The sequence below is a fragment of the Saimiri boliviensis genome, chromosome 1 (assembly GCF_048565385.1).
Source record: "Saimiri boliviensis isolate mSaiBol1 chromosome 1, mSaiBol1.pri, whole genome shotgun sequence".
Taxonomy (NCBI): domain Eukaryota; kingdom Metazoa; phylum Chordata; class Mammalia; order Primates; family Cebidae; genus Saimiri; species Saimiri boliviensis.
This window is the reverse complement of record NC_133449.1, coordinates 69,557,199-69,583,453: the sequence shown is the minus strand read 5'-3', so window position 1 is coordinate 69,583,453 and position 26,255 is coordinate 69,557,199. Positions and strand designations below refer to the sequence as shown.

Below are 26,255 nucleotides of genomic sequence, written 5' to 3'. Positions count from 1 at the left end.
CACTGTTCATGTATCAGCATATTGCATGCCTTATGCACTTATATATACACATTTTATACATGATTTAAATCTCATGAATACTTATTATGCTTTAAGATGGAATTATTATCTCCCTCTTAGGAAAAAAAAAAAAGGCCAGGCACAGTGGCTCATGCCTGTAATCCTAGCACTTTGGGAAGCCGAGGCAGGTGGATTACGAAGTCAGAAGTTCAAGACAAGCCTGGCCAACAGGGTGAAACCCCATCTCTCTAAAAATACAAAAATTTATCCAGATGTGGTGACACGTGCCTGTAATCCCAGCTACTCAGGAGACTGAGGCATGAGAATCACTTGAACCCAGGAGGCAGAGGTTGTAGTGAGCAGAGATTGTGCCATTGCACTCCAGCCTGGGTGACAGAGCAAGACTTTGTCTCATAAAAAATAAAATAAAATAAAATAAAAAACTGTGGCTCAGGAAATTAAATATTTTACCCAAAGACATATACAACTAATAAGTGGTTGACATGAGGCTCAAATGTAAGTTCAAGGTTTGACCCCAAATCATAGCATACATTCAGGCATCTTAAATACTTCAAGCATCATTGTATGACATGTTATCCAACAATGGAGGAGGCTGGCAAGTATGAGGCAGGCCAGATTCTTTCCAACCCCAAACCTCATTCTACCTGAAGAGAAACCAAAGGGAGGTGTGGTTTCTCACAAATACATTCATACAGCGCCTCAGAGCCCTCAGCTTTCCCATTCATTACTCCAAATGGCAACTGGCTAAATACTTTTTTTTTTTTTTTGAGATGAAATTTTGCTCATGTTACCCAGGCTGGAGTGCAATGGCGCGATCTCGGCTCACCGCAACCTCCACCTCCTGGGTTCAGGCAATTCTCCTGTCTCAGCCTCCTGAGTAGATGGGATTACAGGCACGTGGCACCATGCCCAGATAATTTTTTGTATTTCTAGTAGAGGCAGGGTTTCACCATGTTGACCAGGATGGTCTCGATCTCTTGACCTCGTGATCCACCCACCTCGGCCTCCCAAAGTGTTGGGATTACAGGCATGAGCCACCGCGCCCAGCCCAGCTAAATACTTTTGACTCTTCCCTCATTGGGACGATAGTGATACCAGTTCATTATCATTTTCCAAGAATAAAGAGGATGAAGGAGCAGCTGTTTACTATGTTGGAAACTCAAAGCATGGAAGACATTCATACATGACCATCTCTCGAGATATTTAATAATATAACCTCTTGTTTGTAGAGCACATTCAAACTTACAAAGTCTTATCCAAATTATTTCACTTCATATGTACCAGGAATCTCTAAGGTAGTCATTCTTGTCATTTTAGTGCTGGGAACTGAGCCTTAGCAAGGGTAAGTGGCTTGCCCAAGTGTGGGAACTAAGGAAGCAATAGAGCTGGCTGGGTGTGGTGGCTCACACCTGTAATCCCAGCAGTCTGGGAGGCTGAGGCACTTGAGGTCAGGAGTTCAACAACCTAGCCAACATTGTGAAACCCTGTCTCTACTGGAAAAAAAAAGCACAAAAATTAGCTGGGTGTGGTTATGTGCACCTGTAACCCCAGCTACCTGGGAGGCTGAGGTGGGAGAATTGCTTGAACCCAAGAGGCGGAGGTTGCAGTGAGCCAAGATCATGCCATTGCACTCCAGCCAGGGTGGCAGAGAGAGGCCCTGTCTAAAAAAAAAAAAAGAGAGAGAGAGAGAACACTTGAGCTATATCATCGAAGATTCAGCCAGCCATCTCAGCAGTGTTACTAAAACTTATAAGTGAAGGCAAATTTGGGGTAAAACCAGCTTTTATTTATACCCATCTTCAGTGAGTCAGATTAATTGGTTTGCAGACCATATTTTGGAAAGCACTAGGAAAAGAACTTTCTACATTTTGACTTTAGGATATTTATTTCTTTCTCCAATTCTGACTCACCTGTTCTAAAACCCTTAAAAATAAAAACCCAACCAAACACCAATAATTATCATTTTTATATTTTTTCTCCTCAAAATAGTCAGTTAAACATGTAAAAATAAATGAAGACCTCAAAAAAAAAAAAAAACTGTAAGATATGTGTAAGATGTAGTTTCAGAAGCAAGATCTGCCGGCAGTTCTCACACATAGCAGGGGTGAGAATGTTTCTTTGAGGTGTATCCTTTGTGGTTCTTGGTGATGTGAACCAGGCATGAAAAGGGAGGTGCAGGGGAAATTATAGCAGGAAAGGGTTTGGGTGGGGATGAAGTAGACAGTAAGAAGGATTGGTTGCTCTTCTCAATGAGGTGTGACAGCTGCTAGCACTTGGCAGTTTGGGAAATGATCTTCTTTTCTATTATTTTAATAAACATCCCCTGTGTGCTCAGTATGATGAGCCAAGGAAAGTACCTGATGATGTAATTGCCATGGAGAAGGAAAGATAACTATACTGAAGACAATTAAAGAACTATATGAGGAAATACATGACAAAGTTCCGGGATGTGTGGCATAATCAGTGAGAAAAGTGGGAGGGGCCCCTGAGATCAGGGTGGGTCTGTGCAGTTTGGGAAGCCTCATCCATGAGGTGGGCAAGATGAGCCTTCAAGGATGGGGAAAGGTTAGGCAAAGGGAGAAAGAGAAGAGGGCAGAGTTGGGAAAGAGTGTTCCAGAGAGTGGGGTCAGCTTGAGTAAAGAGCCAGGGGTAGAAATGAGAATGACTCCCCAAGAAGTCACTGATTTGAGAGGACTTAGGTTGAAGGAACAAAGATGATGTCACAAAACATTTTTAAAGCCAACTGCAAGTAAATATAGGATCTTTCCTATTAGGAAGAAAACACAGTTTGCGAAGAGCCCTGCCCATCTCAGCTCTTTTCGTTGTCATTTTAGGGGAGCATGTTCAATACCTGGAAACCCATGTGGGTTGTATTGTTAGAAGATGGAATTGAATTCTACAAGAAGAAAAGTGACAACAGTCCCAAAGGAATGATCCCACTGAAAGGGAGCATTCTGACTAGCCCTTGTCAGGACTTTGGCAAAAGGATGGTGAGTTGACATCATGATTTGCTGTGAGCCCCTGGTCAGGCACTCACCTTCTGGTGCAAGCATCACCCTCAATGTGGGTGGTGCTCCTCGGGCTTGTCCCTCTCACCGCTACCCACAGCCAACCCTGGTATTTGGGTGTCTCTTGGCCAGAACAGGTTTAGGCCGATGGCCTCTGCTTCATGAGGGGCCTCAGCCCCTTGAAATAAGTCTTTCCTAATGGGATGTGTCTTGATTTTCAGTTTGTGTTTAAGATCACTACAACCAAACAGCAAGACCACTTCTTCCAGGCAGCCTTCCTGGAAGAGAGAGATGCCTGGGTTCGGGATATCAAGAAGGCCATTAAATGCATTGAAGGAGGCCAGAAGTTTGCCAGGAAATCTACCAGGAGGTCCATTCGACTGCCAGAAACCATTGACTTAGGGTGATTTTCTGTGTTTACTTCTCTTTACCCCTTCCTTCTGATAGACACAAACACAGCAGATCCTGCTCTAAGGCTTGCTTCGGCCACCTCTGACGTTGTATCCACTCTGCCAAGTCAAGCTTGGCGCTTAGTGTACTAAGATGTTTACCTGGATCTGAAGGAGTGATCCAAGGCCTTCCAGCTGAGGCAAGGAGGCCAATGGAGTACAAATTCCCTCACAAGGCGGGGTGGGTGGGGGGGGGCGGGGGGGAGAGAGAGAGAGAGAGAGAGAGAGAGAGAGAGAGAGAGAGAGAGAGAAACCTCATGATTGCATTTAAAAAGTAGCCATAATAAGTCAGTCTTGAAATAAATCTTGAGGATCTTTAGGTAGAAAGGAAAAGGCAGGGGCTATGCATCCAAACAAGCAAGGTTTGAAGTTGAATTTCATGGATCACACCGTCAGGAAGAGCCAACCAGGGTAAACACCCATCCTGGTGGAAACCATTTATGCCCTGACCTGGTTTAATGGCCTCTGATGTTGGCTGCTTGGAATTGCAGGTGACAGTTGTAGCCTAAAGGTGGTCAGAGGTCAACAGGTAAATCTAGCTCCTGACAGAGGTTGGGAATGAGGCTTCTTCCTTCCCGAATATTTCACATCTTTGGTCATATGAACTCATTTCTAGGAGTCCCTTTCTTCTTAGTAGTTTTGCTTTTTTGTTGAGCATTCCCTGAAGCAGCAACCCTGTTGAGAAGAATCCTATATTGGCTGCTTAAAATGTCCAACAGAAATTTTCTTTTTATGGAGGGTGGGGTGGGGAGAGGCACTGAGAGGAGCCTAAAGACACCCCTTCTCACTTCTGCATGACAAACACATGACTTAGCATGGCACAGGAGTTTGACAAAGTTTGTGAACTGAGTTGAGTGAGACTTAGCAGTTCCCCTCAAAAGCTTTTTGGCAAAGAGCTCTGAGGAGGAACCCAATGTAGCCACAGCTGCTGACGGGGGCCATCGAGTGACTACAGCCTTGGCCAGGGCGGCCAGAACTAAGTGGGAAGGATGCTCGGACTAGAGGGAGCCACGGGCCGCCTGGAAGGGGCCTTCTGTTTTGTTGCTTAAAACTTCTCTTGTAAGGTTATCTTTGGTGCATTCTTCAGGGACAAAAATGAAAACTTCTTACTATTTTGCCTTATATCTCATCATTTTAAAGATAAGACATATGCTTAGTGGAAGCATTCACTTCCTTAAAGGAAGATGTCTACCACGCACGGTCCCTTGAAGAGTATTAAAGAATTGGGATATGAAGATTGAGGGATATGAAAGATCTAGAATGTGTAGAAAATGGACCCTGAGAACCTTTCATCTTTGACCTCTAAAGTGGGGCAACTTTGCATCCCAGGCACCAATAATTAAATCAACAAAAAGCTAAATGAATTTAAGAGAATTTAGGAGACTTTAAGTACCTTCCTGCATTGCTAAACGCTGTGCAGGCTACAGAGTTATGTAGATATGAGTGCTGCCCCTCCATTACCTGTGACCTGACGGAGGAATATTAAGCTCAGGGGATACCTGGGGTGGGGGAGCTTTTGTTCACTTATGCCCTAACCCAGTTTAATGGCCTCTGATATCAGCTGCTTAAAATTTCAGATGATAGTTGTAGCCTAAAGTTGGTTAGAGGCCAACAGGTAAATCTAACTTCTGACAGAGGTTGGGAATGAAGTTTCTTCCTTCCTGAATATTTCTATCCCAGGCACCATCCTGGCTCTGCAACTTACTAGCTATAAAATCTTGGGTCAATAACTTAGCCTCTCTGTGCTTCGCTTTCTCTGTCTATAAAATGGGGACACAGTGCACCTACTTCACAGGCTTGCCATCATGTGTGTAGAGCAGTGCCTGACACACACTAAGTGCTATATGGTGCAAGCTCAAGTGGTTATTGTGTTTTAAGGGGTCACATGTCTGTACAACCAATTCCAGGGTTTCAGAAAAGACAAAGAGCTCAGGGGATGATGGGGTGAGTAGGAGGTGGTACCCAGGCTCTTCAAGGTGACAACTCCCAGAGAGAACTTACCATTCTGAAATGTTCCCCACTCATCCAACTGTTTTTTTTTTTTAATTTCTGTGCAGTGCCTTATATTTGTCCATGAAAGACACTGAAAAAGGAATAAAAGAACTGAACCTAGAGAAGGACAAGAAGATTTTTAATCACTGCTTCACAGGTAAAAGCACTTGCGGGCCTGAAATAGGGCAACTGGGAAGGCGATATGGAGTCCTCCTTCAGCTTCATGTGTGAGGTGGGGGTGTAAAGTGTGGGGGTTGGAAAGGGTCCCAGAATGCAGCCTGGTGAGCCTGAGAATGGAGCTTCTGCAGAGTAAAAATAGAAAGAACTTTGTTGTTCAAGCTAACATTTTTGTTCAAGCCCTGTTTGTTCAAGTTAACACTGGTTCAAGTTAACGGTCCAATCAAAGGATTTTTTTTTTCTCAATAAATGGCATTATGTTGAGAGTTGCTAGAAATAGACACAGAATTGGATAAGATGCAACCCTTACTACAATAAACAGGCATCAAGGCATATAATGTAAGATTTAAATGACAATATTAGGGATATCAGAGCTGCACAGGGTCAGGTATTGAGTGTTATGAGTTTAGGTAGCATGGTGCAGTAGTTAAAAACATGTTCTTTAGAGCCAGACTACCTTGGTTCAAATCCTGGCTCTGCAACTTACTAGCTATAAAACCTTGTATCAATAACTTAGCCTCTCTTTGCTTTACTTGCTCTGTCTATAAAGTGGGGATAATCACAGTGTACCTACTTCACAGGCTTGCCATTATGTGTGTAGAGCAGTGCCTGGCACACATATGGTGCAAGCTCAAGTGATTATTGTGTTTTAAGGGTCACATGTCTGTACAACCAATTCCAGGGGTCCAGAAAAGAGAAAGAGCTCGGGGTTGATGGGGTGAATAGGAGGTGGTACCTAGATTTGACCCTGAAAGATGGGTAGAATTTCATTAAGTATTTATGGGGAGGATTTTTGATGAGGAGGTAGGACAGAGGATGGGCAGAGGATGGTGAGGTCAAAGTTATGGGGCAGACATGCACAGAATATGCATCTAGAAAAAGAAACTGACCAGTCTGGTAGGGCAGATGGCTCATCAGGAGGAACAAAATGGGATGTACAATTTAGTACTAAGTTTGTCAGATGCACGCCATGGCCTTCTTATGGTGACAAGAGAGAACAAAGGAAGAAAACTCTGAGATAATACAACAGATGTGGAATATAAGACCTTGTGCTGTCAACAGATAATCTGTGAAATCGATCTGGGTCAGGATTGGCAAGGCTAAGGGGAAAAGGCTATGGCTATGATCAGTGGCGATGAGGTAGTCCCCTGTGGGAATGAGCCTCAAAGAGTCAAGGCAGCCGCCCATGAGCATCAGACAAAGCAGGGGTGAGATTTGGGATCAAGACACTAGGCTGTGGGTGGTGGTATGAGAAACTGACAACCTAACTCTAGCAGGACTGAGGTCACTGCAACAGCCTCAAGCAAAGGGAAGAGGAAGGGGTTTCAAGGTAGACTTGAGCACAAGATCCAGGTCAGACTGATTTCTGTGTAATGTGTTACTGAGTCCCAGAGTATTGGGGTGGTACTTTTTCTTCTCCGCACCCCCCCTTTTTTTTGAGACAGAGTTTCGCTTTTGTTGCTCATGCTGGAGTGCAGTGGCGCAATCTTGGCTCACTGCAACCTCCGCCACCTGGGTTCAAGTGGTTCCTGTGCCTCAGCCTCCTGAGTAGCTGGGATTACAGACATGAGCCAGAACCCCTGGCTAATTTTTGTAGTTTTAGTAGAGATGGGGTTTCACCATGTTGGCCAGGCTAGTCTCAAACTCTTGAACTCAGGTGAGCTGTCCACCTTGGCCTCTCAGCGTGTCCTGTAATCTCAGATTACAGGTGGGCTAGTACCTCTTAAATCCTTCTTGCTGAAGGTGATGGTGGATTCTAGAGATTTCTATGGTGGAGACTTCATGGAGGAGTCAAGTGGCCTCAGCTGGGAGATGAAGGCTGCAGCAGAGACTGGGACCCAGCAGTGCTGACACATGATGGAGGACCTTAAATTTCCGATGACTGGGAGATTAGACCATACTTGTCTTTCAAGCTTCAGTATGCCTCACTGAGTGAGCATGGATGCAAGGGTTAGAACACTTACAAGTGACAACCCAGAGTAGTTGTAACTTTGGCTTAAGGTCACTCAAATTCCCTTAGCCTTAATTTTTTCATCCTTAAAATGAGGACTACAATTACTACCTTACCTCTTTGACAAGGTTACTATGAGGACAAAAAGAAGAAATGCAGTGTCAATTAGTTTATCCTTGTGGAGAAAGAAACGTGAGCACAAGCCTTTCGTATATGAAATTCACGGAAGGCTTGTTACTCAATTTCTGTCACTCCTGTTTTGAGGGCGGCATCCCTACTGCTTTTGCCTGAATAACACAGGACAGGCAGGCTGCTGTGTCGACTCCCTTCTTGGCTACATATGTAAGGAACACACTGCTTTTTATTTTTATTATTTTTTTAAATTGACACATAATGTACATAGTTACGGGGCACAGTTAATGTTCTGATATATATATATACTGTTCAATGATCAAATCATGGTAATTAGGGTATCCATCACCTCAAACATTTATCATTTTTTTGTTGTAAGAACAAACATGCTGTTTTTAATACAAAACTTTCTTGTAACCAGCTAATAATCCAATGTAGGGGTCAATTTCATTTTCTTCTCTTTGCAATCATCTCTTGAGGCGGAAGCATGCTTAAATGACTTCTCAAGGTCCCTGCTAGACTCTGCAAAGGCATGACAATTAGTGCAGGTGATGTCATCAAATTTTAATTTAGGACATATATTCATCACGTTACTTCCTGTTTAAAAATTTGCAATGATTTCCCATTGCCAAATTTCTTACTGTGCCATCAAAGTTCTCCCCACCCACCCTTCACCTTCCTCCTCCTCTTGTTTCCTTTTGTCTTCTCTTCACCAACTCCTTCCCTGCCCCATGGGGTTGCTTTATGCCTGTGTGCGTCTGTTCACACTGCTGCCCCCTCAGCCTGTGCTGGTTCCTCTGCATCCTGCCTCACATGCTTGGCAAACACCTACTCATGTGTTAAGCCTCTGCGCAGTGCCATTTCCTCTATGAATCTTTTCCTGATTCTGCACACACAGCCCCCTTCCCTCACCTCCTCCACCTCTTTCACACCTTCAGATTTGACCCAGTGGTCTCGAAATTGACTTACATAGCAGGGCACTTGTTACAAGACTTACTTATTACAATCATCGTGCCCTTTTACAGTCCCTGAGGGAATTTCTCCAACACCCCGCAGATCACCCAGCATCCAGTAGGTGCTCAGTAAATGTTTGTTCATTAATGGGATAAGTGAATGGGTTAGTAAAACCAATTTCTTTGATGCGTGTGTTGCTTTTTTTCTTTTTTTAAGATAACAACTTTATTTTTTAATTTTTAAAGTTATTATTTTTTGAGATGGAATCTTGCTATGTTGCTCAGGCTGGTCTTGAACTCCTGGGCTCAAGTGATCCTGCTGCCTCAGCTTCCAGAGTAGCTGGGACAAGAGGTGTGCAACCACGCCTGGCCATATGTTGCTTCTTAAGCAGCATGTGGTTGGTCTTAAAAACCCTTTGCATAGTTTTTGTTTTTGTTTTTGTTTTTTTAAACTGGGTTTCTATCCCATTGATTTTGTTTGAAATAACAGGGGAGACAAGACAAGTCAGACCTGTGGGTGCTCTGGAGTCAGTTCAGGGGTGATTGTCAGGGCTTGTTCTTTAGTAAGGAGAGTTAACCTTTCCTGTGCTGATCCCATCTAGGTAACTGCGTCATTGATTGGCTGGTATCCAACCAGTCTGTTAGGAATCGCCAGGAAGGCCTTATGATTGCTTCATCACTGCTCAATGAGGGGTACCTGCAGCCTGCTGGAGATATGTCCAAGAGTGCAGTGGATGGAACTGCTGAACACCCTTTCCTGGACAACGCTGATGCCTTCTACTACTTTGTAAGAAAAGCTACCCATCTATTCCTCCTATAAGAAAGGCTGCCCTGAGCAGATTCTAGGTTGATTTCAGTTCATAGACACATATGAAAAATAAAGGCCCCAGCCCTACAGGGGCTGTTAGGCAGGGGGTAGGGAAGTCAACTGGGAAGAACGAGGGAATACCTGAAGCTTCCAGGCCCATTTAGAGCTTCTGTTATACCAGTGTTTCCCAGCTCAACAGCTGCCCTCTCCACAACACTTGCCCTGTCCAAATAAATTCGTTATTATGAAAGGATACTACTGTTTACTTGAAAAAAAATTTTAAATGGACTTTAAAAAATGTATTGTTTCCTTTATTTTATTTTATTTTTATTTTTTTAGACAGAGTCTTGCTCTGTCATCCAAGCTGGAGTGCTGTGGTGCCATCTCGGCTCACTGCAACCTCCACCTCCTGGGTTCAAGCGATTTGCCACCATGCCCACCTGATTTTTGTATTTTTAATAAAGATCGTGTTTCACCATGTTGGCCAGGGTGGTCTTGAGCCTCTGACCTCAAGTGATCCACCTGCCTTGGCTTCCCAACTATCTTATTCTAAGCAATAATTCATTTGTAAAAATGTCTTAGGCCCTAGTCTATGGCAAGCACTCTCATAGACAAGGAGATACAACCACCTAGACAAGCATACTGGAGGAACAGGCAAAAATCCCACCCTCCTGGAGCTTCTTTCCAGAGGGGAATCCATAAATCACAGGTGTGATGTGTTAGGTGCATTGTTCCAAATGTACATTAAAATACATGACTCTCAATACACGATGTGTCCATCGATGTCACTTCCTGCAGTCATCTTGTGTAACTCTCGTGGTATGCTTACCTAGGATTGGGAAACACTGTATTACACAATGTGAACCTATTCTTAGGCCATGTGAGAAATCCAGGAATGGTGGATTTAGCGGGGGATTTTAGTAGTTTTGTTTCTATTTTGCGTCAGAGCACGGAAGTTAGGAAGCTACTTAAGAGAAGCATTCTTCTTATAAACATGAAGCGAGCACCATAGAGAGTTTTATTTCATTTTGGGGGAAGTTCCACAGTCTTTTTTTTTTTTTTTTCTTCTTCAGTCCTTTGATCTGGTTGCTTATAACCATTTCAGTGCAGGAGTCTAAAAATACCCATCACCATGGCTTCTCTTCCTTGGTTTGATTCATCATCCACTTTTGCTGAGCAAGTCCTAATTACCTCATAACCTCAGGGGAAGAGGCTGGACACGTGCTCTCAGTTTTCTTCAAGAGGGGGCTCACTGGCAGATGTTGAGCTGGTGATAGCAGCCCTGCTTTCAAGGATGTGACCATGACATCCCAAGAGAAGGAAGGCTTTGAAGGCACACATGTGCCTGGTGAGGAAGCTGAAGCTGAAGTTAGAATTCAGCTTGGGAGACCCTCCAGAATAAAAGGATATGGACAAGAGCACACTTGAGTGGAAACAAGAAAGGAACAGTCCTAAAGAAAGTAAAAGGAGGAGAAACTCGCTCACCAAGGGTGACCTTTGAAGTTCAGATTGGGACGTACACAGGAATGGAAGGAAAAGGAGGAGGCTGCCCTAGTGGCTGGAAGGGAGTGGGAGATGGAGATGGCACAAGTTGCAAAGTGCCTAAGACTGGTGATGTCAGCTTGCTGTTTGATTTCCCAACAGCCAGACAGTGGGTTCTTCTGTGAAGAGAATTCCAGTGATGATGATGTGATTCTGAAAGAAGAATTCAGAGGCGTCATTATCAAGCAGGGATGTTTGCTGAAGCAGGTAAGTGGCCACTACTGCTTTCATCTTGCCTGATCCCTTTTTTTTGTTTCTAAGTTATACAATGACATTTGGTTTGTTTTGTTAATAGTCAAGCAAGCAGAAAATGAAACCCGCAAAATGGAAGATAGATGAATAGCTATGTAGATATCGAAGTGGCTTTAGGCCGGGAAGATTGAGTCAGACAAGGCAGACGATGCCCCTAGAAGTAGGAAAATGCCTTTTTTATCAATAGCACAGGGGAAAAAAATATGTTTCAAGAAAAATATGGCCAGAGGAGATAAATTGTCTAAGAGATGCTATCCAAAAGACAAAGATGTCTCATGGTAAAACTACTTCCATTTTACCTGTCCCTTCTCCTTTTAAAGTAACCGGGTAAACAGGAACAGGCTACACCCAGAAGAAGAACATCATATACCACTGAGGACAAAGAAGTGTCATTCCAGTCTGTGGGTAGGGCATGGCAAGACCAAAACCCAGGCATGTGGAGGCCAGTTCACAGAAACAGCAGGTGAAAGTCAATTGCAGACTGAGGGCATAGACAGAGTCCTGAGGGAATGTCCAGGTGTTCACAGGTACAGGCCACCATCAGTGTTGGAGGCAAGGGTTGGGGAGTGCTGAAGAGCTCTAGTCAGTTACCAGGTGCCAGGGCATATGATGCCAGCAGGTAAGAAATGAACAGGGGCTGAGATGACTGAGGAAGCCAGGGCCAGCACTTGGTGGAAGAAGTTGCAGGAAGACATGAGAATGTTCAGGGGGAAGCTAGTTGATACTAGCACAAGGCGTCACAGAGGCCAAGCCTGCTTTACAGGGCCAACGTCTTGCCTTCCTGGCTGCACTGTGAATTGTCTGCTCGGTATATAATGGGGAGAATCAGTTGCCATCAGGAGATTTTCACGTACTGTCTCTAGGCTGCATGGGACTGAGGGATTTGACTTACTTCATGTTAGGACCCTGAGTATACATCTTAGTGATTAATGGGATGGGCAAGGAGGGAAGAACCAGAGAAGAGCCTATATTTACATTTACAAAGAGGGACTTTGGGCTGTTGCTAGCTGAGAGTAGGTATAGGTATGGATCTTGAGTTTCAGTGGGGGAAGTGGGACATTAGAATGGAAAACTTAACTTCACATCAGGTTTTAAGAGAACACTGTCCTAAGAAATATATGGCAAGGATTTATAAAGAATTCATGGACTATTATAATATCTTTTTATACAGAGTGACCAACTGGTTAGCTTAAAGGAAAGGCATAGGGCATGGCCAGCCTTATCCAGGGAGGCTCGGGCATTTGCCCATGGACAGAGTTTGCCCTCTGCTGCTTTCCTGTTAGTTCTGCCAAACATTCCTGTGTTCCTGGCTCTTCAGTTGCAGGTGCTGGAATGTGGCCATTAAGGCAAGAAGAGTAACTTGGGAGGGAATTTTCTTATGTTGTTGGGTTTTTTTTTCATAATTCTATCTCTTTATTAGCTATTTCTTGAATTAGTTTTTTGGACAAGCCCTAGTATAGAATGGAGCTCTTGGAAAGCCAAGGATGAGGCTTAACAAAGGGTAAAATTGGGACTGGACTGCAGTCGTGTCTCAGTGAAGCAGCCCAGTAGGAGACCTGGGATGGCCAAAAATTGTGTGTGGTAATGGGTGCCTGGGTGTATTTTGAATACAGTAGGGACAAGGATTGAACTTACTTATGTGTTTTCCTTTGCCTGGCCTTGATAGGTACAATTTAGCCTTAGCTAGCTCAGTTGGTACACATTTGAATCTCCCAGGGAACTGTTAAAACTGCACACAAGGCCAATTAAATCAGAGTCTCTGGATTTTTACAGTTCCCACGTGATTCTGATGTGCAGCTAAGGTGAGAACCACTGAGCCAGCCTTTTTCTTAAGAGCTAATTTATTCTATTATCAATATACAAGTTAAATAGCCTTTCTTAGAAGCTTCCTTTTTATGTGAAAAAAACAGAAATCTATGTGCATTCAGGAATTTTGTTCTTTTGTAATATTCTTTCCTCTGAACTTTTATTTTTTCAGGGGATGGGGAGCAAAAACCTCTTTAATTTGAATTGACACTTCCCCTTAATGTTTCTAATCTCTTAGCTCAGTGGTTAGTAACTGTGGTTTACATCAAAATCACCCAAGGGAATTTTAAGAATTTTTAAAACTTTTTTCTTAAAGTTCTAAAAGTAAACCTCCCTGTGTCTGCTGCTGGGAGATAGCCAGGATTCACCTCATAGAAGGCTTATTATAATGAAGAAGGACACCTGTGGTCCACCACGCACAGATGAGAAGTAGCTGTGGCCAATTGGAGGCCATCACCCCTACCCTATTATTTCCACTTTTCTCATCCCAGGAGAAATAATCCTATTTGGCAGCAAGTTTTAGGATGAATGATCTTGGATTATATTCAATATGATCTCTTTTTATATAATTCTTTCTGTTATGGTGATGAATAAAGTATTTGCTTGTTTAATTTTCAACCACATGTAGATTTCTTGAGGGAGAGGGACAATGTATTATAAATGTTTCTCTTGTATCTGCTGCAGAGTTTAGCATCCTTCTTGATTTATAATAGGCAATGAACACTTGTGGAGCTAATTAAGTCAAATATAAGTAGATGGTTTTGACAGTTCAGCAACAATTTTTGGAAACCTGAGGCATGCATGTATTTCTTAATATTCCTTCGAAAATACTCATTAAGTGAAAGATGACCAGACATGTATCTACTAACATTCAATGCGTCAACATGCCACATTGTGATGTCATGGAGAGCTTAAAGGGAATATGATGGTTGAGCAGCATTGGTTGATTTCACATCCTCTTGTTACCTTCCTCTTCCATTGACTCATAGTAAGTTGGTGATTGCCCAGCAACTGCATAAGATAGCATGAAATAAGGTTCTGTCAGTGAAGAGGAAATGGTGTGGCGGGGGCAACTTGAGTGTTGTTATTTTGAAGGGCAACATCAGTTAAGGCGAAGAGCAGGAATGTACACTTTTGGAAGTCTATGCTTTGCAAAAGCCATTTTGGACATGATACAGCAGGTAGAAATATTTTCTGTCCTTGCATATGACTTTACAGGGGTTCCAGCTCCATCCTTTGGGAAGTAGAAAGTTCTTTGGAAATGAGTTTCTTCACCAAATGTTTAGCCAAAAAACTTAGGCCCATTTCTGAAAGCTTTGTTGAAACTCCTCTGGATTTATGAAGGAGGCACTGTTTGCTAAAACCACACATGTTTTATTACTTTCAGCACAAGTACAATAAAAAATGTTGGAAAATTTGTATACATGCTTGCCAATATGTGGTGCTTTAGAAATTACAAATAATATTTCTTGTATTGGCAAGATGGAAACTATGTATCTTTTAATCTAATATTATTTTTGGCTTCTGGAGTTAAGTCATTTGAATTCCCTGTGGGAAATCATAGGTCAGGTTGACCATGACATTTTAAAATCTGCTATACACTAATGGAAATAACTTGGTAACTCATGGCAAGTACAGATATGAAGCAGCTGCTATGTGCCAGTCACTGTGGTGCTGGGGAACAAAGACAAGCAGGACACAAATCCCACCCTTAAAACTAGACAATGTCTAGACCAAAAAAGTCTAGACAATGTCAGTGTTTAATTCTATTGGGAAAGACCAAGTCATCACCTTCTTTCTTCTTCTTCCTTCCTCTTTCTTTCTTCCTTTCCTCCTCCTCCTCCTCCTTCCTCTTCTTCCTTCTTCCTCATGTCTGTTACAGCAACACACAATTTCATTCCCACTGCTGCTATCTAAGATTTAGTTTCTAATAATTTTATGCCTGGATTATTGTAATCCTTCCCTAATAAATTCCTTTTTACTTATCATCTTTTCCCTGGCTTTCTTTTAATCTAGCTGGTTGGTCCATCCTGCACTTTGTCACCATATTAATCTTCTTAAAATGTGATTGTAATCCTTTCACTTCTTACTCAAAAGCCACCAACAACAAACCCTGCCTTTTATTTCTATTAAACCCCTGTCCACTTTCCCACCTTGCCTCTGCCACTCTTCACAAACCCTACATTCTAAGCAGACTGGTCTTATTCATCAACACCTGACTATGTCTCTTGCATTCCCACTTCTGCTCTTGTGTTGTCAGTTGTCCTCCCGCCCACCTTTGTCTTGCCCATCTAAATCCTGTGTCCTGTAGGGATAAGAGCAGGTCTTTATGAGGCTTTCTTTGATATCCAAAGCCAACAATTACATATTCTTCATTTAATGCCGTTGAAATCCATTATCTAAACCAATTATTTGACTTAAGCATTTGCTACTTTATATTTCAACATAGGTCACAAACTCTTTAAAGATCAGGGTATCTTAAGCCTCCTTATTCCCCCTACATTACCCAGCGTAGTACATCATACTTAGTACTGCCTTATATCACACTACAGCTGGAAGACAATAATTAGAAATAATTTAATCCACCTGTTTCATCTAATAACATCCAAATCATTAATTGGCTTTAGTGCTATCTCCCTGACAAAGACCTAGGCTGGGATATTGTTATCCTGGAGTTAGTATTTCAATTTTTCTTTTTTTCTCAATTCAGCAAGACTTACTCTGTAGGTATTGTATGTATTGAGTGATGCTGGAAACTCATCATTCCTTTCTTTTAATGGTGATCTTGGATATAGGGGCATAGGAGGAAAAACTGGAAAGTGAGGAAGTTCATCCTGAGAGAAGACCCTGCCTACCTGCACTACTATGACCCTGCTGGGGTGAGATCCTGTGGTTGATAAACCCATTCAAATAAATAAAACCACTGCATTTATAATCTGGGCTTCCCATTCCTCTTCTCTGCTCTGTTGATATCCACTTTTTCTCTTCACTGGCCCATTTTTTTTTTCCTCCCATTCTCCTCTACCTTTTTCTATCCCCTTTCAATTCAAAGCTCTGAGATCTTGGGCCTCTGAGGTCAGCATAAGCTTAGGGATGGAACAAAATCTCACTATATTATAATTTATTTGGTCAACTCAGCATATTTTTTTTTGTTTGTTTTCCCTAATCTGATATTTTCAGGGGAATTCAATCAGTCCATGGTTTAATTATGCATAAAGGTGATAATTCCTCATCTAGGTCAAGTTGGATGAGGGCATTGTTTAAGTCCAGCAATTTGGGCTGTTAATTGTCAATGAGGGCTTTTTCCACCATAAAAGGAACCACCCTTAAAGCGTGAAGACAACTCTGGGTTGGGTGCTCAGCTTCTGCTTGCAGCACTGGGCTCTTTGACTCCCCCTTGATGGTTATATTGCTGCATCAGGTGCATGGGACCAAAGAGCTCTGGAAACACGTAGCTCTTCTCTAGTGGAATATGGTGACCTGAGCCTGTCCACCTCCCCTGCTGCTTTTCTTCAGACTGAAGTCCAGATTGACTTGCATTTTCTCATCCAGCCTCCTGGCCCCACTGAAGCTGGGTGTGGAGGATCTGGAAGAACCCTGGATCTGGAAAGAGTTTTCTTTAATCTCCTTCTGCTCTTACTTATTTTGGGGGCCCTGATCTATGCAAGAGTGAATCTGGCTTTTTCACCAACAGGATGAGGTCTATGTATATGCTGTATTTTTGAAAATATAATGAACAACTCCTTTCTTCTTTAGGGAGAAGATCCCCTGGGAGCAATTCATTTGAGAGGCTGTGTGGTGACTTCAGTAGAGAGTAACTCAGATGGTAAGATGAATTTCTGTGTGAGAGAGGTGTGTGTGCTCAGACTCCCCTCCCATGCCTAGATCTCCTGGGTCAACATTAATCAATCAATCCATCAGGATAAGCAGTAATAGGTCAGGCATGGTGGCTCATGTCTGTAATCTCAGCATGTTGAGAGGACAAGGTGGGCAGATCACTTGTGGTCAGGAGTTCGAGAGTAGCCTGGCCAACATAGTGAAACCCCATCTCTACTAAAAATACAAAAATTAACTGGGCGTGGTGCCATGTGCCTGTGAATTGCTTGAATTTGGCAGGTTGCAGTGAGCCAAGTTTGTGCCACTGCACTCCAGCCTGAGTGACAGAACAATACTCTATCTTACAAAAAGAAAGAAAGAAAAAAAAAAACCCGCAGGAATGAATTTACTGTCTGAAAACCTTGGAGAAACCAAGAGTTATTTTTTGTCCGCCAGCTGCTCTCCAGGCTTTCCAGGCCTTGGGGAGTTGGATGGCTTTTGTGGATGCCTTGAGCAAGTCCATAAATAATGCCAGGAAAATTCCACTTCACAATGGCTTAGAAGAATAGCAATGAGGGGGTTGCACTAGAGGACCCCAGACCACAAGGCTGTGATTTAGTACATGGAATAACCATGTGGGTGTAGTTCAACTTTCTCAGGTGCTGAGGACAAATGTCGTCACTGGGGAGATGTGGTTTTGACATCCCAAACCCTGGTTTTGTCCTGCCATTTTTGGTTTGTAGTATGATCAAGGCTGACAGGAGAACATATGAACTGCAAGTGCCTAGAGTTTTACTATGCCTGAATTTGCCCACCTCCACCCCACCACCTAGAATTGTACTTTGGTTTTAGGGCAGGACGCATGGTTCATTCTTTATTTGGTTTGCGATGTTTTAAGTCTCATCAGAGTGTTGGCCAGGTTATTGCCTTTTAGTCTTCAGCAGAGCTCTGACTTAGCTCTGGATAAAAAACAGTTCAGACTATACTTGTGGTACTGGTGGTAGGTCTGGCTTTGTGTATGTATTTAAACACATACATAAACACATATATTATAAACATAAATCTATATTGATAGAAAGACAGGTAGATAGACAGATATCAAGAGCAACCCTTGGTTTTGATTATGAGCAGAGGAATGGTACCCATTAGAAACTATTAAAGGTTACTCATTAAATACTGTTGCTATACAAAGGTGAAAAATTTAGTTTGCCTGTAAACTATGAAAGAAAATGTTTCCCCTCAAGTGTTTTACCTATTTTTTTTAAAAATATGTATATACACAGACAACCATACTATGGATCTACTATATCAATACTATATATAGAATTATGCAATGAATTATTTTGTAATCATACGTTGTTTGCATGTTTGCAAGCCACATAAGTTCCTTAAAACACTAATAAAAGAGATTTCATGGCTTGCACAGGAGGGTAGACCACGTGGTCTTTCCTGTGCGTGCTGCCATTTCCCTTCTTTTTCCCCAGGCAGGAAGAGTGAGGAAGAGAACCTTTTTGAGATCATCACAGCAGATGAAGTGCACTATTTCTTGCAAGCGGCCACCCCCAAGGAGCGTACAGAGTGGATCAAAGCCATTCAGGTGGCCTCCCGAACTGGGAAGTAAAGACACACCTGCACTCCTCATCCCCTCCTGAGGGAAGCCCATGGACAAGCTCAGCCCAGGACCTGTCCATTTCTGTGACAGATCAACAGGAAAGGGCCCAGGGGTGGGAAGTTTTTGTCTGCAGGGGATTCTGAATGTAACTCGCTGCATGGTGTACAAGGTTCCCCGGTAGTCCCTATGTCCCTCTCTGTAGCCCCCATGCAGATAGAACAAGCTGTGCAGCCTCAGTAGGCTGCTCACCCTCCCCTAGGCCTCAGGGCCACTTCTGGAAAATGAAGAAATTCAACTAGGAGATTCTGGAGGTCCCCCCTAGCCTAAAAAAAAAAATTAAAAAAAAAAAAACACAAAAAAACAAAAAAAAAACTTCCCTGTGATTCTAACACTTGCAGAAGTGAAAGTGTATCTAGTTGTTCTGCTGGTGTCCTTCCTTGGCTAAGTCTTGGCCTTCAGCTGTCTTCAAATGTACTGGAACCTGAGCCAGCACTTCCCTTTGACACTGTTTGAAACTGTTGCTGATCTGTAGTATAGTACCAGCAAGAAACCTCTTTTGTTCTCTTTTGTCATCTTCTACTTGCTCTTTGCCTTGAGTCCTGTAACCAAATGATGGAGAGCTCTCTCTGTCTTCCTCATCCTACTCAAAAATGTCCCGAGAGCAGTGGTGGCTTTGAGGGTTTTGCCTTCTATTACTTTTCACAGCCTGGAAAGTTGTGTCTTCTGGGAAAGAGACCTGGGGAGGCCAGGAGTAGCTGAGGGTCCTTTCTGTGCCCTGAAGCCACCCAGAGGAGCCCTATTCCACTCTGGTTTGAGGCTGATCTGAGAGGGTCTCCTTTTGTTCCTTTCTGGAGCATTTTTCTAACATTTATTGCAATTAGGAGGGGACCTCCACATCTGTGAGATTCTGTTTCATTTGAGGTTTACAGAAAAAAAAAAAGTGGCCAGATGGGTTCCCCCCCCATGGGTGAGTGTCCTGGGCAACTGTCTGGTGAGTGTGTCTCGCCACAGCTGCAGGAAGTGGAGGTGCTAAACTACCGGCCCTTCCACTTGCTGGGAGGGGTTAATGTCACAACTGCACTGAGAGGACTCAGAGCCACACAGAACTTCTGAGGGGAGCTGTTAACATCACGCAGCACCTTCAGTTCTCCAGCTAATGATATTATGTTTGTGCCTGAGCTTTAAGCACAAGCAGTAGCAGTTCCTGCTTGAGTTCTGAGGGTGTCATGATCCTATGAGTAACCAGAGTGAGCTAACCTAGATGGAAATTGGGAACTCGTTTGCAATTTTTGACCCTGACCACTAACTAGTGATTCTTTTCCAAAATTGAGAAAGACAGCATCTCTTGAACCAGATATGTATGTGGAAACATATTTTTCCATTCCAGAGTTTTAATTTTAAGGCCCCAGGAAGGAGAGTAGAACACTTTTCCGGATTTTATCAATTCCTCTTTTGCCCTCCTTCAATTCCCCTGTAACATGCCTGAGGCTATTCCTACTCCCAGATTTTTTTTATCAACAGCATAGAGGTAAAGAACTTTTTCTTTGATTTTTTAATAACTTGTCTTTATAGAATATGCACAAGTTTTTCTACACTCAGTGTTAAAATATTTATTAAAAGAAAGTCAACGTAATGTTTTGAAATAAATATATGACTGTGTTTAATGCATTTTTGGTGTGATGACTCTGTTTTGCCTCCCACTGAAAACTCTCCCTTCTGGCTTGGCACGGTGGCTCAAGCCTGTAATCCCAGCACTTTGAGAGGTTGAGACGGGTGGATCACTTGAGGTCAGGAGTTCGAGATCAGCCTGGCCAACATGGTGAAACCCTGTCTCTACTAAAACAAAACGAAACAAAGAAATAAGTCTTCTTTCTTACAGCTTACTTTTATTTTCTGAGGATAACACTACCTTTTATTTTTCATCATCTCAATAGCTTTATTTTTTTAAAAAAATAAAATCTATTCTAAGAGATCACAAAAATATAGGAAAAGCGTATCTTTACTTTCTTAAGAAAGTAGGCTTAAGAAATAGGAAAATATATGGACAGTCTGTATCACTGACTTTTAATATATAAGATCTTGATTACAGTAGTTAGGAAAGAAAAAGAATCCACTAAAGAAATAAAAACTATTAATGTTAGGGGAAAAGAAGATTCCTACTGAAGGGCTACCAGGTGTGGTTGAGCAGAATGTGCACTGCAGAAGTCCAGAGGGCAATATTCACATTGTAGTCTAGGTAACTGTTGTCCCCTGGGGCTTGCATTACACAGTTTGCATGTTTGTACACAGTGGCCTGATGAGTATTCAGAGTATCATCAAGGCTTCCTAACATGGACAATTGACTCTTCCTGGTAGAATGAAAGTGTCACTTGTCAAAGTGGATATTTAAAGGATAGGTATAGATGTTTATGTCTGAATCTCTTTGGCTAAGAAATCAAGCTTAGACCCTCTCAGACATAGTACTAGGATAATCCACATGGGTCTGAACCTCAGAGTGACAGACTTGTCACTTGTCCCCCAGTGATGTGGAGGAAGGCATACACAAACTGCCAATTGCATTTGAAGAACACTTAAAACTGAAAAGAAAGGGTGGTTAGAGGCTGGCCATAGTGGCTCATGCCTATAATCCCAACACTTTGGGAGGCTGAGGTGGGAGGATCACAAGGTCAGGAGTTCGAGACCAGCCTGACCAACATGGCTAAATCCTGTCTCTACTAAAAATGCAAAATTAGCTGGGTGTAGTGTTGTTTGCCTCTAATCCCAGCTACTCAGGAGGCTGAGGCTTGAACCTGGGAGTTAGAAGTTGCGGTAAACTGAGATTGTGCCATTGCACTCCAGCCTGGGTGACAGAGCGAGACTCCATCTCAAAAAAAAAAAAAAAAAAAAAAAAAAAAAAAAAAAGAAAGAAAGAAAGAAAAGAAAGGGTGGTTAGCATTTACTCAGGATTCCAGTTTAAAGAAGAAAGAAAACAAATTATAATCAACTGTGGAGCAATTAACAAAGTATGTGTAAGAGAGGAAAATATCTTTTGTATCATGTGACTGATAATAACTCACCTTTGGAACAGATGCTTGGTGCCACAAAGAAAAATCAGCACTGAGACAAAGAAACTCTCAGCAAGGCAATTTTAGTTTCTGCAGAAACAGTGTTCCTGTTAGTCATCTTGCCAAAATATATGGACCGTCTGTATCACTGATTTTTAATTTACAAAATCTTGATTACAAGAGTACAATGAAAAAAGGAAAAGCAGACATACCTATCCTTTATCCTTTTGGGTTGTCCTTACTACTGTGTCTGATCTCCGTTGGTTGGAGCCAGACCTTACAATCTAAACTAAGACCTGATGGCTAACAACTTAAAACTTTTCTAAACAGGTAAAAGCAATGGAGAACAAAAAGGAAGTCCAAATAAGGAAGGGGTATAGGCTGTGAGCTGGGACAGGTCTGTGAGCACATCTAGCACAGATATCTTGGTTAAAGTACAAGGACACAGAATGTGCTACATGCCTGTGAGCATGTCTAACACAAATATCTTGTTTAAAGCACAAGGACATAGAATGTACCTATTCCTTTATATCTAACAGCTACATAGGATAAGGCTTAACAAAGAGTCACTAGTAAAAAAACAAGGCTTTGAAGAAAGTTAGCCTTTAAAATAGACTATTGTTTCTAACATTTATTATTATTCTTTAACAAGAAAGAAAACTTTGAAGAGGAACTTTTCTACTTCCCACAGTGAGAAAAATAAAGAATTCAATCTGAAAAATTTAACATCCTTTGGGAAAAATAGAAGTAGGAATGTAAGGTGAGAATCTTACACATGGTTGAAAATACAGTACTGAGTTAAGGAGAGATATTAAGTGTCTCTTGTAGATACACACAGAAACATACACGCATACACGTACAGTGGCTAAAATTCTACCCACAGAGAATGGTTTAGAAAAGCAGAATGAGGAACTTGCTTGGGTTAAAATAGCAGCAGTGAGCCAGATGAGGTGGTATATGCTTGTCAGCTACTTGAGAGGCTGAGATAGATGGATCCCTTGAGACCAGAAGTTCAAGGCTGTAGTACGTAACCATCATGCCTATGAATAGACACTGCACTCCAGCTTGTGCAACATAGTTTATGTCTGAATCTCTTTGGCCAAGAAATCAAGCTTAGACCCTCTCAGACATAGTTAGACCCTGTCACTAAAAAACAAACAGACAAACAAAACCCCAGTCTCTTCGAGTTTGTTTGTAGCAAGCTAAACAGCGTGTCAACATCATTTCTTTTGGATGTTGTGTGAAGCCTGATACACAGTCCTCATCAGCCTTAGGGTAAAAAGAAAATCACCAAAGTAATTCCTTAATATTTCAGATTTCATTGAGTGATCCGTTCTGAATAAGGAATTTCAGAACTGCAGGGTGTACTGGGAAATGTCACAGAGGAAAGGGTAGAAGAAAGAGAAACAAAGTTATGAGGAAGTTTATTTAGCTGCTTAAAAAAAATAAATTTAGTGTGAAATTATAGCCCTCAGTGGTTTTGGCTCAGTTTCTGGGTAAAGGGAAGGTAAAATTTAGCTGTTACTGAGGGAGAGAAAAGAGGATGTGAGGAGAGGGGAGTTTTTTAACACCACATTTGCGACTTAATTTGAGCTTCAGTAAATTTCAAGGGGAAAATGCACTGGGCTGTTCATGGGAGGCCAAGTGACAGAGTGGGAAGCGCAGCGGTCTTGGAGCCTGAGCCTGAGACTGAATCCCTGGTTCTATTGCATTCGTGACATCTTTTGAGTATCAGCTTCTTTGTCTCTAAAATAAAAGTAATATTATTCTGATAGTGTTGTTGTTAAGACTAAGTGAAATAATACCTGTAAGTCACTTGTAAGTCACTTAGCAAGTTCTCATTTCCTTTCCTCTGCCCCCTCTGCTGTAGAAGGCACTAGTGGCAATCTACACTCTAGCCGTGGCTTGCAACTTTTGGTTTATGTCACAATTGCCAGGGGAATTTTTTCATGGAACATATGCCTGAGGCCCAACTTTAGGGATTCCAATTTCCCATGCAGGCGGTTGGGTCTATATACTTGCACTGCTGCTTTAAAAACAAACAAACAAACAAACAAAAACACATTGGTAATTTTTACCAAAATTAAAGTTTAAAACTACCAATAAATTGCTTGACTCTCCACTGTTTGCCATTCAGACACTGATGCAACAGCCTGGCATTTAAGGCCCTTCACAAACTGGCCCTGACTTCCCTTTCCAGAAGGATTTCCCCTCTGCTCTCCTTTCACTCCAGACATACTGGCCTCTCTATGGTCCTTGGAGGATTATCAGCTTTTGCAACCTTGTCTTGCCTATGCAACCCCATGGCCCAGAACATTCTCTGCTCCAGCTCTCTGTTTCTTTCATTCTTCTTTTTTCTTGAAGGCTTAGCCCTCCCTGCTATTCACTGTACTTTCCCCCACTTCCATGATAGACCCACTGCTACAGAATTTCTCTACTATCTATTTGCACCAGGCATTTACAAACAGTCACATAACATGTTGTCTGTTTTAGGGTTTGTGGTTTTTTTGGGGTCAGAAAAGTGTTCGTGCTTCACCATTTCTTCAATCCTTTCTAATGCTTAGTTTGGTGCTTATGTATAGTGGTGCACTGTCAACAGCTATTGGGATGAAGTAATTACTGTCATTGTGAGGAGGCTCCTTATACCAGCATCCCATGTTTTACTGCATGTTGCTTTATTGTGCTCCTCAGAGATTGCATTTTTACCAATTAAAAGTTTCTTGCAATCCTGCACGGAGTAAGTTTGTCGGCGCCATTTTTCCATCAGCACGTGCTCACTTCATGTCTCTGTGGCACATTTGGGTAATTCTTGCAATATTTCCAACTTTTTTGCGCTTGTTACGTCTGCTAGTCATCTGTGATTGGTCATCTTTGAAGTTATTATTGTTATTGTTTTGGGACACTAGGAACCATGCCTATTTAAGTGTGCAAACTTAATCAATAAACAGTGACTGTTCCACTGACTGGCTGTTTCTCTATCTCTCTCCCTTTCCTCAGACCTCATTATTCTCTGAAACAGAATTTTAAATATTGAAATAAGGACAATTAATAACCCTACAATGGCCTCTAAGTGTTCAAGTGAACGGAAGAGTCACACATCTGTCACCTAAAATCAAACGCTAGAGGTGATTGCTCTTAGTGAGGAAGGTGTCCTGACAGCCGAGACAGGCTGAAAGCTAGGATTCTTATGCCAGATACTTAGCCAAGTTGTGAATTCAGAGGAGAAGTTCTGGGAAAATTAAAAGTGTAGCTCTAGTTTACACATTAATGATAAGAAAGTGAAGCAGGCTTTTTGCTGATATGGAGAAAGTTTTAGTGGTCTGGACAGAAAATCAGGCCGGGCCAGTGGCTCATGCCTTAATCCCAGCATTTTGGAAGGCCAAGGTGAGCTTATGGCCTGAGCTCAGGACTTTGAGACCAGCCTGGACAACAGAGCAAAACCCCGTCTCTACCAAAAATACAAAAAAATTAGCTGGGCATGGTGGCATGAGTCTGTGGTCCCGGCTGCTTGGAAGGTTGAGGCCGGAGGATCGCTTCAGTCTGGGAGGTTGAAGCTGCAGTGAGCCAAGATTGTGCCACTGCACTCCAGCCTGGGTGACAGAGGAAGACCCTGTCTCAAAAAATAAAATCAAACCAGTCACGATATTCCCTTAAGCTAAAGCCTAATCCAGACCAAGTCCCTCAACATCGAGGTAAGACTCTCCACCAGCAAAAAAATTATGACTCACTGAAGGCTCAAATGATTGTTCATATTTTTTAGCAATAAAGTGTTTTAAATGAAGGAATGTACATTGTTTTCCTAGACATAATGCTATTACATACTTCATAGACTACAATGTAGGGTAAACATAACTTCTATATGCAGAGAAACCAAAAATATTGTGTGACTCCCTTTATTGTGATATTTCAGTGTTTGGAACTGAACCTGTACTATCTCCAAGATATGCCTGTGTATTGATGTGAGCTGAGGAAGATCACTGAAGATGTAATAGCAAATTCATCCTGTCAGCTACCACCATCCTATGTACTTTATGCTACCTCAGTTAACTTTCATAACAACCTCAGGTTTTGCCATATTATTCCCATTTTACAGATGAGGTTTTGTGGCACAGAGAGGTGAAGATACTTGTCCCAGGTTACACAGCTAGAAATAGACAGAGTCAGTGTTCTAGTCCATTCTGGCTGGTCCCAGAGTTCATGCTGTTCATTCTCATTTTAAAATTCCCATTCATTATATCAGCTAGAGTTTAGTTAGTGCTCACTATGTGTGCCAGGGTCTTTGCTATATACCACACAAATTTCTCACTTAATTTGCACAACAATCAAGTGTAGCTTCAAGGTGAGGCAGCTTCATTCCCATTTTACAAATGAAGAAAATGAGGTTGATAAGCTTGCTCAAAAGCCCTAGGCCAGTAGTGGAAAGAGATTCAAATCCAGGTCCACCGGGCTTCTGAATCTATGCACTTAAGCTCTTGGCTCTGTCATGGGTCTATTTGGTTCATGCCACTTTTTGGCTAGCTATCTTGTTGCCATAGGAACCCCTGGCTTATTGTGCCCACCACTCAAGTCCTATCAGCTGCAACAACGTTTCCCCTTAGGCCACAGCCAGCCATGACATTGGGTTCTAGGCTTTTCTTCGTTTAAAGGAAAACCCCTATGGTCAGATACAGCTACACAAGTAGCTCTGCCCTG

At 42.3% G+C, this 26,255-nt stretch overlaps 1 protein-coding gene across 1 annotated transcript in view; it reads left to right on the top strand.

The window, feature by feature from the left end:
* Nucleotides 1-20,422, top strand: part of PLEK (pleckstrin) — a 33,669-nt gene extending 13,247 nt beyond the window's left edge. The window contains exons 2-9 of the mRNA XM_003922674.4: nucleotides 2,856-3,011; nucleotides 3,251-3,432; nucleotides 5,536-5,627; nucleotides 9,286-9,470; nucleotides 11,136-11,240; nucleotides 15,887-15,970; nucleotides 16,848-16,917; nucleotides 18,392-20,422. Of these exons, the coding sequence (XP_003922723.1) occupies nucleotides 2,856-3,011; nucleotides 3,251-3,432; nucleotides 5,536-5,627; nucleotides 9,286-9,470; nucleotides 11,136-11,240; nucleotides 15,887-15,970; nucleotides 16,848-16,917; nucleotides 18,392-18,528 (1,011 nt within the window). The 3' untranslated portion in view covers nucleotides 18,529-20,422. The remainder of the gene's footprint in view (nucleotides 1-2,855; nucleotides 3,012-3,250; nucleotides 3,433-5,535; nucleotides 5,628-9,285; nucleotides 9,471-11,135; nucleotides 11,241-15,886; nucleotides 15,971-16,847; nucleotides 16,918-18,391) is intronic.
* The last annotated feature ends 5,833 nt before the right edge of the window (nucleotides 20,423-26,255 follow it).